Below are 14742 nucleotides of genomic sequence, written 5' to 3'. Positions count from 1 at the left end.
CAGTGGCTCCTGCTCTTGCCCTCCCTCACCTCTCTGCAAACACACACCCAGACCATGTGGGCAGCCTCCAAAAATCTACACCAGCCTGACTCCACCCTTCCTTTAACATGGGGCTGGGCTTTCAGGGGTCTCATTGCCTTCAGGCACTTCACCATGTCAGAAAGGCCATGTACAGCATGCCCATGATGCAAAGCTGCCATTTTTAGAGCACAAGGTTGCCCACATCCCTGTGATCTGCTGCACCATGGACACAGGGGCAGGAACACATGGAGGACTGCAAACACCAGCCTGGCACAGGAGCTGACATGAGGCTCCCAAGGATTTTTGCTCGTCTGCCTCGCTGTGACTAAATGCAGGCATGACTCACCCGTAAGCTTGAAAATATGAGAAGGACTTTTGCTTTAACCTTGTGTTTCCTTGTTGTAGGGATGCTTAGAAACTGCATTTTGGATTCAACCCCACCCTAGAACAAAGAGAGAAATCTCAGCAGAGATGAGGAGCCCAATCCAGTTGCCCAGGCAAGGGCAGCCAATTCTATTTCTCTTGAAACACACAGGAATTTTGTATAGAGTTGGGACACATCACACTTGACCTGCTGAAGACCCTGACAGGGCACCAGCTGGGGTTCTGGGGGATCCTCCCCTGGCACAAGGCATTTGAATGGTCCCAGTCCTGAAGATGGATTTAGGCTCATCATCATAGATGCCTACCATGGGAATGTTAAATATGGGCACCTACATGTGACTGAGGCAGCTGAGCACCTGTGGACACCCAGCAGTGCCTGGAGAGCTGTTCCCCTGCCCAAGTACAGGTTGCACATACTGGTGACCAGAATTACTTGGCAGACTCAGTGGTATTGACTAGACCTCGCTGCCTGCAAAAGGAGCTTAGCTCATCCATGTGCAGCCATCTGCAGTGAGGGACACCCCATCAAGATGTGTGTCCTGGGGAGCCCTGTGCCACCCCAGGAATTGGCACTCTGGAATCTTGGTTTCCAGCTTGCTACTCACTGCAGCAACCTGCTCCAGTCCTCCCACCTGTAACACTGAGCTTCCTCAAGCCATCTGAATTCTTTGCTATGGGTTTCAGAGAGCTGAAGTCCTTAGACAAAAGGCCACAACCCGATGTTTTCTATATGAAATATCGAGCAGCATCATAAAGATAAACTGCTCCAAGAGTGAACTTCACTTTCTGCTTGGTGAAGGTAGCTGGGCTGCCTGCTTGGAGCCGCGCTGGATGCAGGGGTCCCAGTGCATCAGCATCTCCCACCACACTGCAACGGACTGATGCTCCCCAGATCTCTCCATAGGGTGGAGACACGGTCCGTCCCACCGGAGTCCCTGGAAGCCCTCCTCTCTCCGCCTTTCCCCGTGGAACGCCGGTGACAGCGTGGTGCGAGGCATTGCAGACTGTTTACAGGCTTCTCCAGTTCCCAGGCACTTCAGGACAGCGCCCTGCCACTGTTTCCAAACGGACAGCCAGGACTTTTATAAGTGAACTTTCCTCTCCGTGTCTATTTATTATATGTAAACATTTGCCAGAAAAACACCGCCCGGGCATGCTCAGAAGCAGCCAGGTCATTGCAAAAGGCAGCGGCGGCGTCACATGCGATAAGAGCGCGGAGCGCTGCGCGCTATTCTTAGCGCAGGAATGTACACAATGCCCGCCGCTCCTGCGCGCCCGGCAGCGGCACAAACACGGCAGAAACCACCCTCTATGAATCACCTACCCACCGAAAGAAACCTCCCGTGGGTTCGTAGGGTTTTGCCCAGGCTCTAGCTGTGGAAAAACTCAGCAGAGAATACACGACAGAGAGTAAGTGCATGCAGTGAAGGACAGCAGAAGGTAAACGTTTCTACCCTTCGGTTCCACTGCAGGTTGAGCAGTTAAGCCATGACCGTAGATACTCATCATATTGTTCTGCCTGGCATTTAATTTAGTCATTGTGTGTCTGATTAACATAAAAACACCACAGCTAAGCAGAGTTAATAAATAACTTTTAATGCAGATTCCCAGCCTCTAGGGTTCTGTTCGTCCTGCTGCAGAGTTCAGCGCTGCCAGATTTGCATTCTTTGGGAGTGACTAACTCTAGAGGAAAGAGGCACAAGCTACTAAACTGCTAATACTTTAAAATAGTGAATAAATGTCTAAGTGCGTTTATTCAACATTATGGAAATGGACAAACCAATTGCTTCAGCCCTCCAGCTTTAATCCAAAATCAGTGAGATAATTTCAGTGCTTTTGCTTCTTGCCAACGACACAGGCAGTGCTGACCTCAGACTTGCAACCTATCTGATAACTTTATGAAAGTTTTAAAGGGTCTTAGCGACCTTTTGGCTTCTTTATTATTTTCCCACTGTGCTTAAACCATGTTCCATTTTTATGCGTAATAGTGAACGGATATTTACAGCAACATCAAAGTCCTGATTTGTTCCCTTGGAGCTGGATTTTTCAATAAAAGCTGCTAAGAATTTGGAGTTTTTTTCTGCCAAGTCCAGAATTCATCTCTCTCATATTTTGCTATGGAAGAGGGGTCCACTGAAGAGTTTCTCTTCAAAGACCAGGACTTCTCCTCTGAACTGCTGAGGCAGCTGAATGCTCTGCGGCAGAGCAGGATGCTGACCGATGTTACCCTCTGCTCCGGGGGCTTTGAAATCCCCTGTCACCGAAATGTGCTGGCTTCCAGCAGCCCATACTTCAAGGCAATGTTCTGTAACAACTTCAGGGAGAGTCACCAGCCTAAAGTCATTCTAAAGGGCATCGATGCCAATATTTTGGATCAGATTATCCTTTATGTTTACACTGGGGAGATTCTCATATCCACTGAGAATGTCTTGTGCCTCTTGGAGACAGCATCCATGCTGCAGTACACTAAGCTGTTTGAGGCCTGCTCTACCTACCTCCAGGACAAGCTGACCCCTGACAACTGTCTGAGCATGATCAGACTGGCAAAAGTCTTGAACTGCCAAAGCCTGAATAAGAAAGCCAAGGCAATGGCTTTGAAATGTTTTCCTCTGGTGGCCTCTTCTGAGGACCTGAAGGAGCTCTGTCCCACGGAGCTCATCGATTACCTTGGGGATGATGAGCTCTGTGGGGAGGAGGAGCAGGTCTTTGAGGCACTGATGGTCTGGATTCGGCACGACCTCCAGGCGCGACAAGGCTACATCCAAGAGTTGTTCAAGAAGGTCCGACTGCAGTACGTCCATCCAACCTTCCTCTTCCATTTCATTGCCAATGACTCGCTCGTTCAGGCCTCACCCACTTGCAGGAGCATCCTGGAGTCAGCCCGGAGACAGATGTTCTCCTTGTACAGCACCAACACGCCTGACATCAAACCCATGGTGCATGTTCCTCGCAGGTACTCCAACCAGGAGTTCCTCATCATCATCGGTGGCAGGAAGGACAGCCAGCAGACAACGAGGGATGTCCTGCTGTATGATGACAAGACAAACCAATGGCTGAGCCTGGCCAAACTTCCCATGCGCCTCTACAAAGCCTCTGCAGTGAGTTTACACAGCAATGTTTTTGTGCTCGGAGGGATGCCTGTTAGCAATAAGAAAAGTCTGGTCAGTGGTAATATTTACATTTACTCCCTCAAACTCAATCAGTGGAGGTTGATTGAGCACATGCTAGTTCCACGTTACTCCCACAGAAGCTTGGCATATAAAAATTATATTTTATCATTCGGTGGAATTGGTGAAAACCAGGAAATCCTGAATTCTGTGGAAAGATATGATAGTGTCTACAACACCTGTGAGAGCATGGCAAACATGCCTGTTGCCGTCCTTCACCCTGCTGTTGCTGCCAAAGATCAAAGAGTTTACCTCTTTGGGGGAGAAGATATAATGCAAAACCCTGTTCGGCTTATCCAGGTAATGGTCAGTCCTGTGTGTTGTAGGCAATTTCTTCTAAGCTATTCAGCAGTCCATCACCTTCATGAGGAAATCAAACCACTCAAAAAATGTCATTGTGTGTTGCAGCAAGAGGCAGGATGGGTTGATCCATGGCCTCAAGAAGCATTGCAGCCCTTCCATTTTCCCCTTCTGAATGTTTTCCAGGCAGCAGCCCCAGAGGCGCTGCTTTGGGTGTCAGTCAGCCATGCCACTGGTGGGCCCCAGGGCCAGGCCTGCCACAGGTGATGCCATGGCAGGCAGCAGCAGCTCCCCCTGCCTGGCTCCATGCCAATCTCACCAAAATCAGTGCTTGCACGTGGCGCTGAGCGGGGCCTCAGCCTGCACCTGCTCGCTCGCAGCAAACGTAAACACTCACAATCATTAGGGTGATTAGATACTCACTCATCAAAGAGCCAGAAGTTAAACTGACAGTCATTTGGGATAAACAGCTGTGTTAAAAATGGGGCTCCTGCCACATGTTGCTGGCTCTCTGCCTGCTTTCAGCCTTTACACTCTATCAGGAGGAAAAAATACATTACGTTTTTACTTATCAGATATGAAGCTTTAGAAACATTGAAATGTTTCTTTCCCATGAGTGCTTTTCACTGTTAAAGGTGCTTTAACTAAGAAAAGCACTCATGGAATCATTAAGCTAAGATGGCAACAAGGGCATGAGCAATGCTTTATAACGGTACTTCATTATCAGGGGGAAGGAAATGTATTTATCAGTTAGTGGAGAGATGCCCTGGTGATATTTGCTATATTAAGAAGCAGATAACACAACATAAAAGTTTGTGTCACCCAGATGAAGATGATTGAATAATCATCATCTGGCAACAGCTCTTTTTCTCACATAAATCGATGACTTAGATACCACTCTAAGTCCCTTTGCCAGTCTGAGTGCATACCAGTCGCTAGCATAAATATAGCAGCTGGGCAAACACAGTGGCTGCCAGCAGAGCTAGCTGAAGCTGAGGTTTGTTTGCCCAGGAAATTGCTAAGGCTAATAAGGAATACACAGGATAACTGGAAAATGAAATGAATCAGCTTGTCCTTTGGGACAACTAGTTACAGTGATTTAACAGCCTTGCAAGAAGCTTTCATATGGCAGACACTCCTTCAGTGCATGTGCTAGCATCTCCTCAGCAGACAATCTTGGAGATCCAGAATGCTTTCCAAGGGGACATAATAGGAAAAAAAAAAAGTGGGTACATTCTCAGATTTCCAGCGGTTTGAGCCAGAGGATTGTATTTATTAGGGCAAAATAAAACCCAGAAGTTCCTCTGTCATTACAGATGTTAGTTAAAATGAAACATAAACAGCTGTGTGAATATTTTTTGCCAGGTTTACCATGTCTCCAGGAATACATGGTTTCGTATGGAGACCAGAGTAGTGAAGAATGTCTGTGCACCAGCTGTTGTGATTGGAGACCAGATTATCATCGTAGGTGGTAAGGGCTCTGTTTCACCTTCCCTCTCCCTCCCCCTGCCCAGATCCTGGGGGTTTTTGCAGCCTCACTGTTTGGGGTGCTCCCTCAAAAAGCACCTGGATCTTGGGAGGGAAAGGAGTGTGCCCACCCTCCATACACTTCTCTTCTGGAGCCTCATGGCAATTGAAGTGGAGATAAATTCTCCATGAAGCACTTTCTTACCCCAAGTAGCAGTACCTGGGTGGAGAAAACTGAGGAAAAGCCAATGGATGTTACTGCTCTTGGGAGGAAGCCAGGAGCATGGGGGTCCTGACCCTCCCCTCCTGACTCACAGCCTGGTCCTCTCTGTCTCCTCACTTGGAAGAATGGAAAGCAGGGTTACCACAAGGCCATGGATGGCTTGCCAGGATGGGTGGGCTGTAGGTCTATGAGGTGTTGATTGGTCTTTTAGCTGCCTCCTGGGGTTAACTGTGAAATATCCCAAAAGGAGTGTGAAACACTTGGAAAGAGGAAACTTCTCTGTGTCTTTTTCAACCTGAGGACCAGCCTCTGCCTGTGGCAGTCAGGAGTATCATGTCATTGATAACTGGGCTCTCTACAGCCCTTAATGCCTCTTCCCTGACTACAGACTGCTGGGACTAAGCATGTGTTGAAATTTTAAGGAAAAATGAGACACATAACATCTTTAGCAAAGCAGAGGATTGAACCCAGACTGCACAGGACTTCAAGGCTGTGTCACCCCTCAGGGACAGACCACTGCTATCCTTTGCAGTGAGAAGAGGGGAGGGCTGAGTCCAAAGGTCCAAGACTATCAGGCTTATATCAGGCAGATTGCCCTCACCTCAGACCACACTCGTTTTTCTACGTGGGCAAGGTCCTGCTGGGTACCAGGCTTCCACACCCCCACTGCTCCAGGGCAGTGGCCCTCTCACCAGCGCTGGCCTCTCAGCTGATACGAGGTTATTTCACCCCTCAGAGGAGGAGCTGCCCAGTGGCTCACTGGCATGGTGGCAGCACAGATGTGGTGCTGAGGGCTTCGGGAGTGCAGTGAGCACTGGTGGCAACCATGCTATTGCATACCCAGCTCCAGTCAGCAGACAGCTACAACTCCAACCCAACAAGGCCCATCCCATGTGCCACTGGTTTCTGTATTTCCAAGTGAAGCTTTAAGAGTCTGTTTGGTAAAAAGAAATATTTTCAGATGTTTGAAGGCATATGCAGGTAACTGCAAGCCCAACTCTGTTTGATAGATTGGTTGCCTGATGGGTGGGCTTTATGGCGCTCATCAAGCCTTGTCTGCCAAGGTGCTACGAGACAGGATGAGGACAGACAGGAAAGGAAGATAGACAGCCAGGCATCCCTTTGACACATCATCACTTCTTAGTTTAGATATCTTAATTCTTCCAAATTATGTACTGCTATAATATGTTTTATTGAAGACCAGCATGAAATATATAATTATTATTCCTTCTGGCCATAAGTGCTTAATTCCCATCTGTCTCTTCCACCTCTGCCTTTGCCTTCAGGGTACACCCGGAGAATAATTGCTTACGATACAAAAGGCAACAAGTTTGTTAAATGTGCAGACATGAAGGACAGACGAATGCATCATGGGGCCACTGTCATCAGGAACAAGCTGTATGTCACAGGAGGACGGTGTCTCACCTCAGACAATGCCATCAAGGACCTAGATTCCTTGGACTGCTATGATCCAGAGACTGACACATGGTCACCAAAGGGAAAACTGCCACACAGACTCTTTGACCATGGGTGCCTGACACTCCAGTGTGTCCCCTGTTCTAACCTTCTCTAAACAACTCTTGGTACTGCCTTGATATTTTGTGCTTTTCTTCCCAGAAAGAGCCCACCTCACTCTGCAGAGAGCACATGGTGAATCTTCCTGCGGTCACAAAAAGTCCTGACCTTGAAGGCACCAACGGCATTAGTCCTTCCAGACCCTGTGCCAGAAAGGCCATGAGCTTTGCTCACATTGTGTTCACCTGGCTGATATTGCATGTGGTGCTGCTGAGTCCAGTCTGGAGGCCTTACCCAGCTTCTCAAGAGGAAACAGGGGAAAGAATGGCTAAGAACCAATTGTGGGAGTTGTCCTTGTACTGACTTCAGAAGTGAAGGGGGATGCTGCTATCTCCATGGAAAGTAAGATCTTTGCTGCCATGCAAACTCAGCTGCCTGCCACAGCCCTATGCTGCTCATTGCTCACCAAGCTTTCCTTTCCAGTGGTGGCAGTGTTTAGAATAGGAAGCCTCAAGCTGCAGTCTTGTAACCAGCCCAGGAGCAGATGCCTGAGTTCGCTGTGGTAGTCAGCTCATAAGAAATAAAATTTTAATGTTCCTATCAGCTAATTAGAAATTGGCAAAAGACTGATGCTTTGATCTGAACTCTCATATTTCAACAAGAAGCAGATTTGACTTTTCTGAGCTAACACTCTTCCACAGTGAGGGAAGAATTTTGTTCCATCTGCCTGGCCTCTGAAGAATCAGGAGAAGATGGGATGGAAATTAAAATTGTCTGCACCTTCTTTTTCAAGGGTTCTTATTTTGCAGGGATCTTTCTTCTCCTTTGGCATGAGGAATAGCAGTGGAGTTAGTTAGGATGACTTTGGCTGATGGAGTTCCTGAAATGTAGAATAGCAGAGAGGACACACAGAGGAAAGGGGATGTAAAAGAGAAGAGGTATTTGGGAGGAACAATTTCTTTTTCCCTTTCTCCTCTCTCCAAACCACTGGAAAAAAGCCCATGAGACAAAGCCAGTGACAGGAAGCCAGCTTTCCAAGAAGAGCAAGTCTAAATCTGCCACTTGGCAAAACAACTCTGCTTCACCAATATTTTCGTGGGGTTCTGCCACTAAGTGCATACTTTGAAAGGGAGGGGATTAATCATCAGACACTGAACAGGCTGTGAACTGCTGTTAGGTCACTGAGCTTGGTAAGATTGCTGAGATAGCAAGGAACTTTACAGATGACCACTATCCAGAGAAAGGCTGGCAGAAACAACACCCCTTTTTCTTCATATTTGAAAAAAAAAAGTGGAACTTTTCAAAGGATACAGGATGGCACAAGGGAAACCATGCTCAACCTTCCTCTTCACAAAAGGCTACACAGCCATGTTGTCACCACCACATTGCAGAAAACCAGCTCCAGACAAAAGGATCCTCTCTCATAAATTGAGCAGAAGAGTGACAGAAATAGTTAACAAAGTAGAGGGCTGGAAGGAAGTATTTAGTATCAGCTGCTGGTTTAACAATGGAAAATAAAAGGGCTATTATTGTTTGCATGAGCTTTGTGTTCAGGAGTCCCCATTGTTCCCTCACTTTGTTGATAAAGGGAATTGTTTTTGCACCAGTGGGTATTGCCAGGGTTTCCTTCTAAGGGCCTGAGTAAACCTGTGAAAAATAAGTGGGAACTCAAACTCCTCTCCCACCTCAGAAGCCTTTGGCTAGATTTCTCTTCTGTCTTTCAGTCTATATCATCATCTCCTCCCTGTGCAGAGCAGAATGAAATCATGGCATTTGCCAAATTGAGCAGGAGCAGTGATTCATCCTGTTTCCTCACAGACCAGCTCCAGCTCTCTGGAGAAAGAAGCCTTGTCATGGCCAATTATGGAAAGTCTGCCCCAGGGAGATGTTTATTCCTAACCCTGCAGTGCTGCCTTCCCAAACTCCATCCTGTTGTGACCCCACTCAGCTCCAAACTCCAGGAGACGCCAGTTGCTGCCATGCATTTTAGCTGACACATATTCCTGCCAGGCTTGTGACTGTACCCAAAACTGAGGGGAAAAAAAACTTGACTTGGGGCCATAATCCCATGTTTGCAAACCATTGCCTCAGTCATAGGTTTACACTTAGAAGCAAAGAGATTTTTTTTTAATTCCCATATCATATAACTAGTGATTTTCTCTGAGCTCATGTGGGACCAAGCAGTACCTTGCAGAGCTGGGCAGGAAATGGGGAGTGCAATAAGAGGCAGGGTTGTGGCAGGATTGAGCACAGCATCTTTCCCCCATCTCTTGGGGAGCCCCCACTTGACCCAGAGGTACTTGGAGATGCCAAGGGCTATGGCCAGCTCTGCTCTGGCTGCAGCCTTGTTCTCCTTCCCTTCCCAAACCTCTCGCCTCATGCCCATAATTCAAGGAATTTGGGATTGCTGGGCATTAAATTCAAAGCCTGGTTTCTAATGTGCTTTTGTCTTGTGGTGAGTTTTGATGCAGACTCTGACAAAACTTTTGGGGCTCTTTGAAGAAGAGGGGTTGAAATCAGAACACAGTGTTGAGCCTTTCCAAGACAGACGAGGGACAGCAAAGTTACCCAGACATGGGTAGGGAGCAGCACACCCAGCTCCAGGATGGGATACTCAGCTCTGGGTGGGCACAATGGGGAGAAGGGATGTTGCTTTTCTAATCAGATGCTGAGCACCACCTGGACCAGTACCTAATACCATCCTCACTGCTCTACAGTTGTAAAAGCACTCCTAGCAAGGGTTGGCCAAGGTACCTCTTTCTCCATTGTCAGGAAGGGAATGTTTGGAGCAGGATCTGCAAGGTTGTCACCACCTGATGCACTTTTACATGCTTTTTCAGAGGTCTGATCATCTAAATATTCAAGCATTTGAGTACTCACCTAGATGGGAGAGCAGCAAGGTTCTTCACAATGCAATGATGGCCCCATGAAAAGGTGGGAATTTGTTGCTCTTCATTTAATAACCATGGAAGCCATGGAAAAAAGGCTTTTAAAAAAAATTTCTTCTTGCAACTTCTATAAAGGTTGAGCACCTGACACATTTTTTCAAATCAGGGAGTGCTCTAAAAGTTCATAATCTCCAAGGCCTTGTCCTCAGGTGCCCTGACACAGTCACTAGATCAAGGAAACTGTAGGATCACATGGCTGAAACCAGTCTGTTCCATGGGACAGTGAGTTACCCAGTCCCTCATGGTACTTGTCCAAAACACTGAAAATCTGCCACGAGATGCTCTCATCCTTCCCCAAGTAACAAACTTGAGGTATTTTGGCCTCAGAGCTTTTAATACTATCTTCTTTGTGCTGTACCTTCTGCCACAGAGATAAAGGGCAATTGATTACCCCTTTTAGATGCAATATATTTTTTATATCTTTAGAGTTTATTAGAATGTTTCAAAGTCTGTAGACTAAACAAACCCAGCCCTTTCAATCTTTCCTCATAAGTCATGTTTTCTAGACCTCTGATCATTTTTGTTGCTCTCCTCTGGACAATTTTCAGTTTGTCTGTTGGTGGTTTTTATATTTATTTAAGTGCAGGTCCATGGCTCAGCTTTGCAGTGCTGAGAAGGGCAATAAACCCTTTCTGCATCTTACCTACAGCATTCCTGGTCTCAGAGCCCAGAAGGATTTTGCTTTTCACAGCAGCAGCACAATACTGACTGGGAGTCAGCTGTTAAGGAATGTTTGCAAGTTTGAGCAAGATCACATGGAAAGACTGCAGGACATCCAGAATCTCCCAGGGTTATTCCCTAACTCCATCTTTGCTTTGGCTCATCAGGATCCCAAGTCAGAACCTGTCGAAAACAATGTCTCTCCATGGCTTCAACAAGGGGTTTTGGACATGACCCTAGTTATTGTGTTCACAGCTGGGTTCTTCACTAATTCTATTCATTTTAACAGCAAATATTTAATGGTTGAGTCATTTTTAAATTTTTTTTGTTTGTTTTTAGTACTAGGGGAAAAGTTTCAGGCAAAAAAAGAAAAGGAAGGGAGGAGATTGCATTTTCTTTTCAACTTTCTTCCCCTTGCCTTGCTGCATACCCAGAGCTGAGTCCTGCTGCACAGGGAGCCTGTGGCAGCAACTTTGCTTTGATCTCAGCAAAGAGTCGTAGGTTAAGCCTGTGTTTTTTCACTGTAACCATTTATCAAACAATGCAGTCCTTTCCAAGGGCAGCCTTTTTCTTCTGCGGTAATATGTTTATAATTATAATGCATTTCCTGCTTCTTTCTGATTAAACACACCTGACAAAGTAGGAAAGATGTCAATGCATAAATAAATGGGCACACCAAGTTCATTTCTTTGTCAGTCCTCTTTTTCCAAATGCCAAGGAGTTCATTGCGAGGTGAATCCTCTAGTTGAGAAGGAAACAATTGGTAGAGCATATATGAATAGCATACAGGGTAATTTATCCCTGGCATTGTTCCTTAGCCTGACCTGAGAGCCATTAATAATTGACAGCAGCAAAAACAATCCCTTTTTAAAAACATAAACATCCATACTTTTTTCCAGCAGATTGAATGCTCCCCCGGCAGAAGTTGAAGTCATATTCTCCATGGCACAATGAGCATGAAAGCCTCAGTGCAAAGTTGCACCTGCAAAGGAGCTGAGATCTGCTAATTGGTGGACTGCTAATGATGTTTTCAGTGGCTAAATTTGAGTTTGCCCACAGTTCAAATGAAGCAGAGTTCTTATGGACAAACTGATGTCTCAGGCTGCTGGTGCCACCAGTGTCCACAGGGCTCCTCAGAGTTTGTGTTGGAGCCCTGAGAGATTGATCTGGCCTCTTCTGTTTATTGATGTTTCCAAAATAGTAGCAGGGTAGTGAAGAGCCCAACTGCTCTGTCACTCTGCAAGTCACCCACTGGCTCCAGCTGCTGCCTGTCACTTCTCTCCCCAGAGCTCTTTGTTTGCCTGCACTTCTTTCATGTTGCAAGAACCCTTTCCCAGAAAAGCAAGCAGCAGCACATCTTGAGCAGCCCAGGGCCAACAGGCACATGTCTCGTGGCTGCTTTAAACACAAGGCATCTCTACAGCTGCTGGAAACTTCTGCCTTAAGAGTCAGGGGTGAGCCACGAGGTAAAACTCTGCTGGAGGTGAGAAAAGGCAGAATAATCTGGTCCACTTCTTCATCTGGTCAGGAAGATGCCCGTAACCATCCTCCTATATCTAACCTTCCCATGTCCAGTTCTCTGAAGTTTGTTTCTTGGCCAGGCTCTGCCCTCTGATGAATGAGCCATGTCCCTCCACCCCTCGCTAAAGCAGGCATGCTGGGACAAGGACAAAGGCCTCCTCAGATCCCCTAGTGCCACCTCTGTAATGACATCCCCTGACTTTTGCCCCGGTCTTGGCACATTTCTGAGTTTTCTTTCTGCTCTTGGATGCCTTCCTAGGCTCTGCAGTTGCCCTGAACCAACATTTGGATGTGGCAAAGAGCACCAGGAAGTGACACCAAGGGCTCTCAAGTCCAAATTTTCAAACTGATGGGATGCTTCTGGTCTGGAAAATCAGCCCAAATCAATTTGGGCCTTAGAGCTGAACCCTGGCACCTCTCTGTAAGACCTGGGAGACCATAGGGGAATGTGTTCAGCCCCAAGGAGCAGAGAACAAACTTAATGGAGAATGCTGCAATATGAAACTTGGCTACAAAGCTTCAGTGCTGGGAAAGGGCAGTGTTTTATCCAGATCAGCAGCAAGCCCTGGAATTAATAGGCTTGATTAAACTATTTTGATGTGCATGGTATGTGGAGATAAGGGCCCAATTCCCTAGGGTTTCCAGTGAAAATCAGATGTTAACATAACAGTACGTGACATTCCCTGACAGGAGTAAGGAACACTGCTGGAAGACAAGAGACAAGTACAGACCAAGGGGCAAAAGAGGCACTTCTGCAGAAAGCAAAGTTACCATGATCTTGCTGGATCTGTTTCAATGCTGAAATGACGTGGACCCTGGCACCAGGCAGATCGAAAGCAAGGGAACTGTGCCTGCTTTGTGTTGTTATGACACATATATTTCCCTGAAAATGACATTAAAATGTACCAGAGGCTCAAACATTGTTCTGTTTATCTATTCCCTGGGTAGGATCTTGGAGACAGCCTGAGCACTGCAGAATATAGCCTCTGTGAAGGAAACTTGGCCTCTGGCATGAGGACCATCAGCAGATGTGAAATGGGAAGCCAGCGCGTCCTGGCATACATGACAGTGTCCCACAGCCTGTCAGGGCTGTGTCCCTTGGAGACAGACAGGGGGGTGAGCCATGGGAGGACACTCCCTGCCATGCCCTGAGGTTTTCCAGAGAGGGAGCAGATGGCACAGAAGGATTCCTCCCCATCCCACTGACCCTGAGTTCATCCTGTGCAGAAACATGGAAAGGCTCCTCATCACCCAGGCTGTGTCAACAATGCCTCAGTGCTTCAGGGCACATCTCAGCCCTGGCACTCCCTTGCAGTGGAACTTGCAGCTGAATTAATTCATTAACTAATGAATTAATTCACAGTGTGGACTAACCCATGTGTGTGCACGCAGGGCATCCAACAGAGAAGACTCCCAGGGACTTAACAGAGTGCCAGCTCAAACCTTGACCAAGGAGGAAAGCAGAGGTCCTATGGATGTTCTTCAAGGTGCTGTGATATTTAATGGCTAATTCAGACCTTTTTAAATGAAGGAAGTCTTTGGCCTTGGTAGGTTCTGACTGAAGGCTTCTGGCTGAGAGATGCTGTTTATTGCCTACAAGAGTTGTCTGCTCATAATAACTTGGAACAAATGTCAGTAAATAGAGCCTGTTTCTTCTTCCAGGGGCTCTGGAATATTTTTCAGGGGAAAAGTAGCAACACACAATGGAAGAAGGGTTGCAGGCAAACTGAACTACAACTGGCAGAGAAGCCAAAAGCACGTTTGTCCTTCCAACCTCGTGCATATGTTTTTAATGGCATGAAATGTGACATGCACAGTCGATCACGGATATCAAGCTGAGAGTGTGTTATTTGTGATGGCAACATAAAACACACAGGCCCTCACTCCAAAGAGCTTATGAGAAACTGGGAGCTGAGGACACAGATGGCCCTCAGAGCACCATCAGCTGGACTTCCAAAGCATCCAGCTCATTCATTAGGCAAGAGCAACACCTTATGCTATAACCATCATAACTGAAGTAGAAGTGAAATAAAATGAAACTAAATGAAACTAAATGAAATGAAATGAAATGAAATGAAATGAAATAAAATAAAATAAAATAAAATAAAATAAAATAAAAATAAAATAAAATAAAATAAAATAAAATAAAATTCAGCTCTTCCATCTGTCTCCCTGGTCCACAGATCAGCACACAAGTATGATCAAATACATGCCAAGGCCCAGGACTTTCTGGAAACTTGGGCAAAATTGACTGCACCAACCTTTCTATTCCCAGCTACTTCATAGCCAGAAGGGAAGCATTACCCTTCACCTAGAAGAGGTTTTCCCTTTAATTTTCCATGTCAAGATTTTTCCCTTCCCCAGGAAAAGCAGCAGAAGGGGTGGGACAACTCTAGGAATGGACACACACCTGGGAAATTGGATCCCTTCTGCTTCTAAAAACAAGTGATTTATAGAGTAAGGACCAAACATTCAGACAGCTCAGGGAACTGTGATTTCCAGGAACAAGCTATAAAAGTAATTTAGATTGTCTGAA

At 46.5% G+C, this 14742-nt stretch overlaps 1 protein-coding gene across 2 annotated transcripts; it reads left to right on the top strand.

Moving 5' to 3' along the window:
* The first annotated feature begins 2522 nt into the window (after positions 1–2522).
* Positions 2523–8618, top strand: KLHL38 (kelch like family member 38). Of its 2 annotated transcripts, none has more exons than XM_074556561.1 (3): positions 2523–3503; positions 5238–5343; positions 6849–8618. In XM_074556561.1, the coding sequence occupies exons 1-3, from the start codon at positions 2523–2525 to the stop codon at positions 7133–7135; spliced, it is 1374 nt and encodes a 457-aa protein (XP_074412662.1). In that variant the 3' UTR covers positions 7136–8618. The 2 variants fall into 2 exon arrangements, with proteins under 2 accessions (XP_074412662.1, XP_026655553.1); XM_026799752.2 differs by having other exon boundaries at positions 2523–3872.
* Positions 8619–14742: the final 6124 nt, after the last annotated feature.

This window comes from Zonotrichia albicollis, chromosome 1 (assembly GCF_047830755.1).
Source record: "Zonotrichia albicollis isolate bZonAlb1 chromosome 1, bZonAlb1.hap1, whole genome shotgun sequence".
Taxonomy (NCBI): domain Eukaryota; kingdom Metazoa; phylum Chordata; class Aves; order Passeriformes; family Passerellidae; genus Zonotrichia; species Zonotrichia albicollis.
Note: the sequence above shows the minus strand (reverse complement) of the source record. Positions and strands in the feature narration are given on the sequence as shown.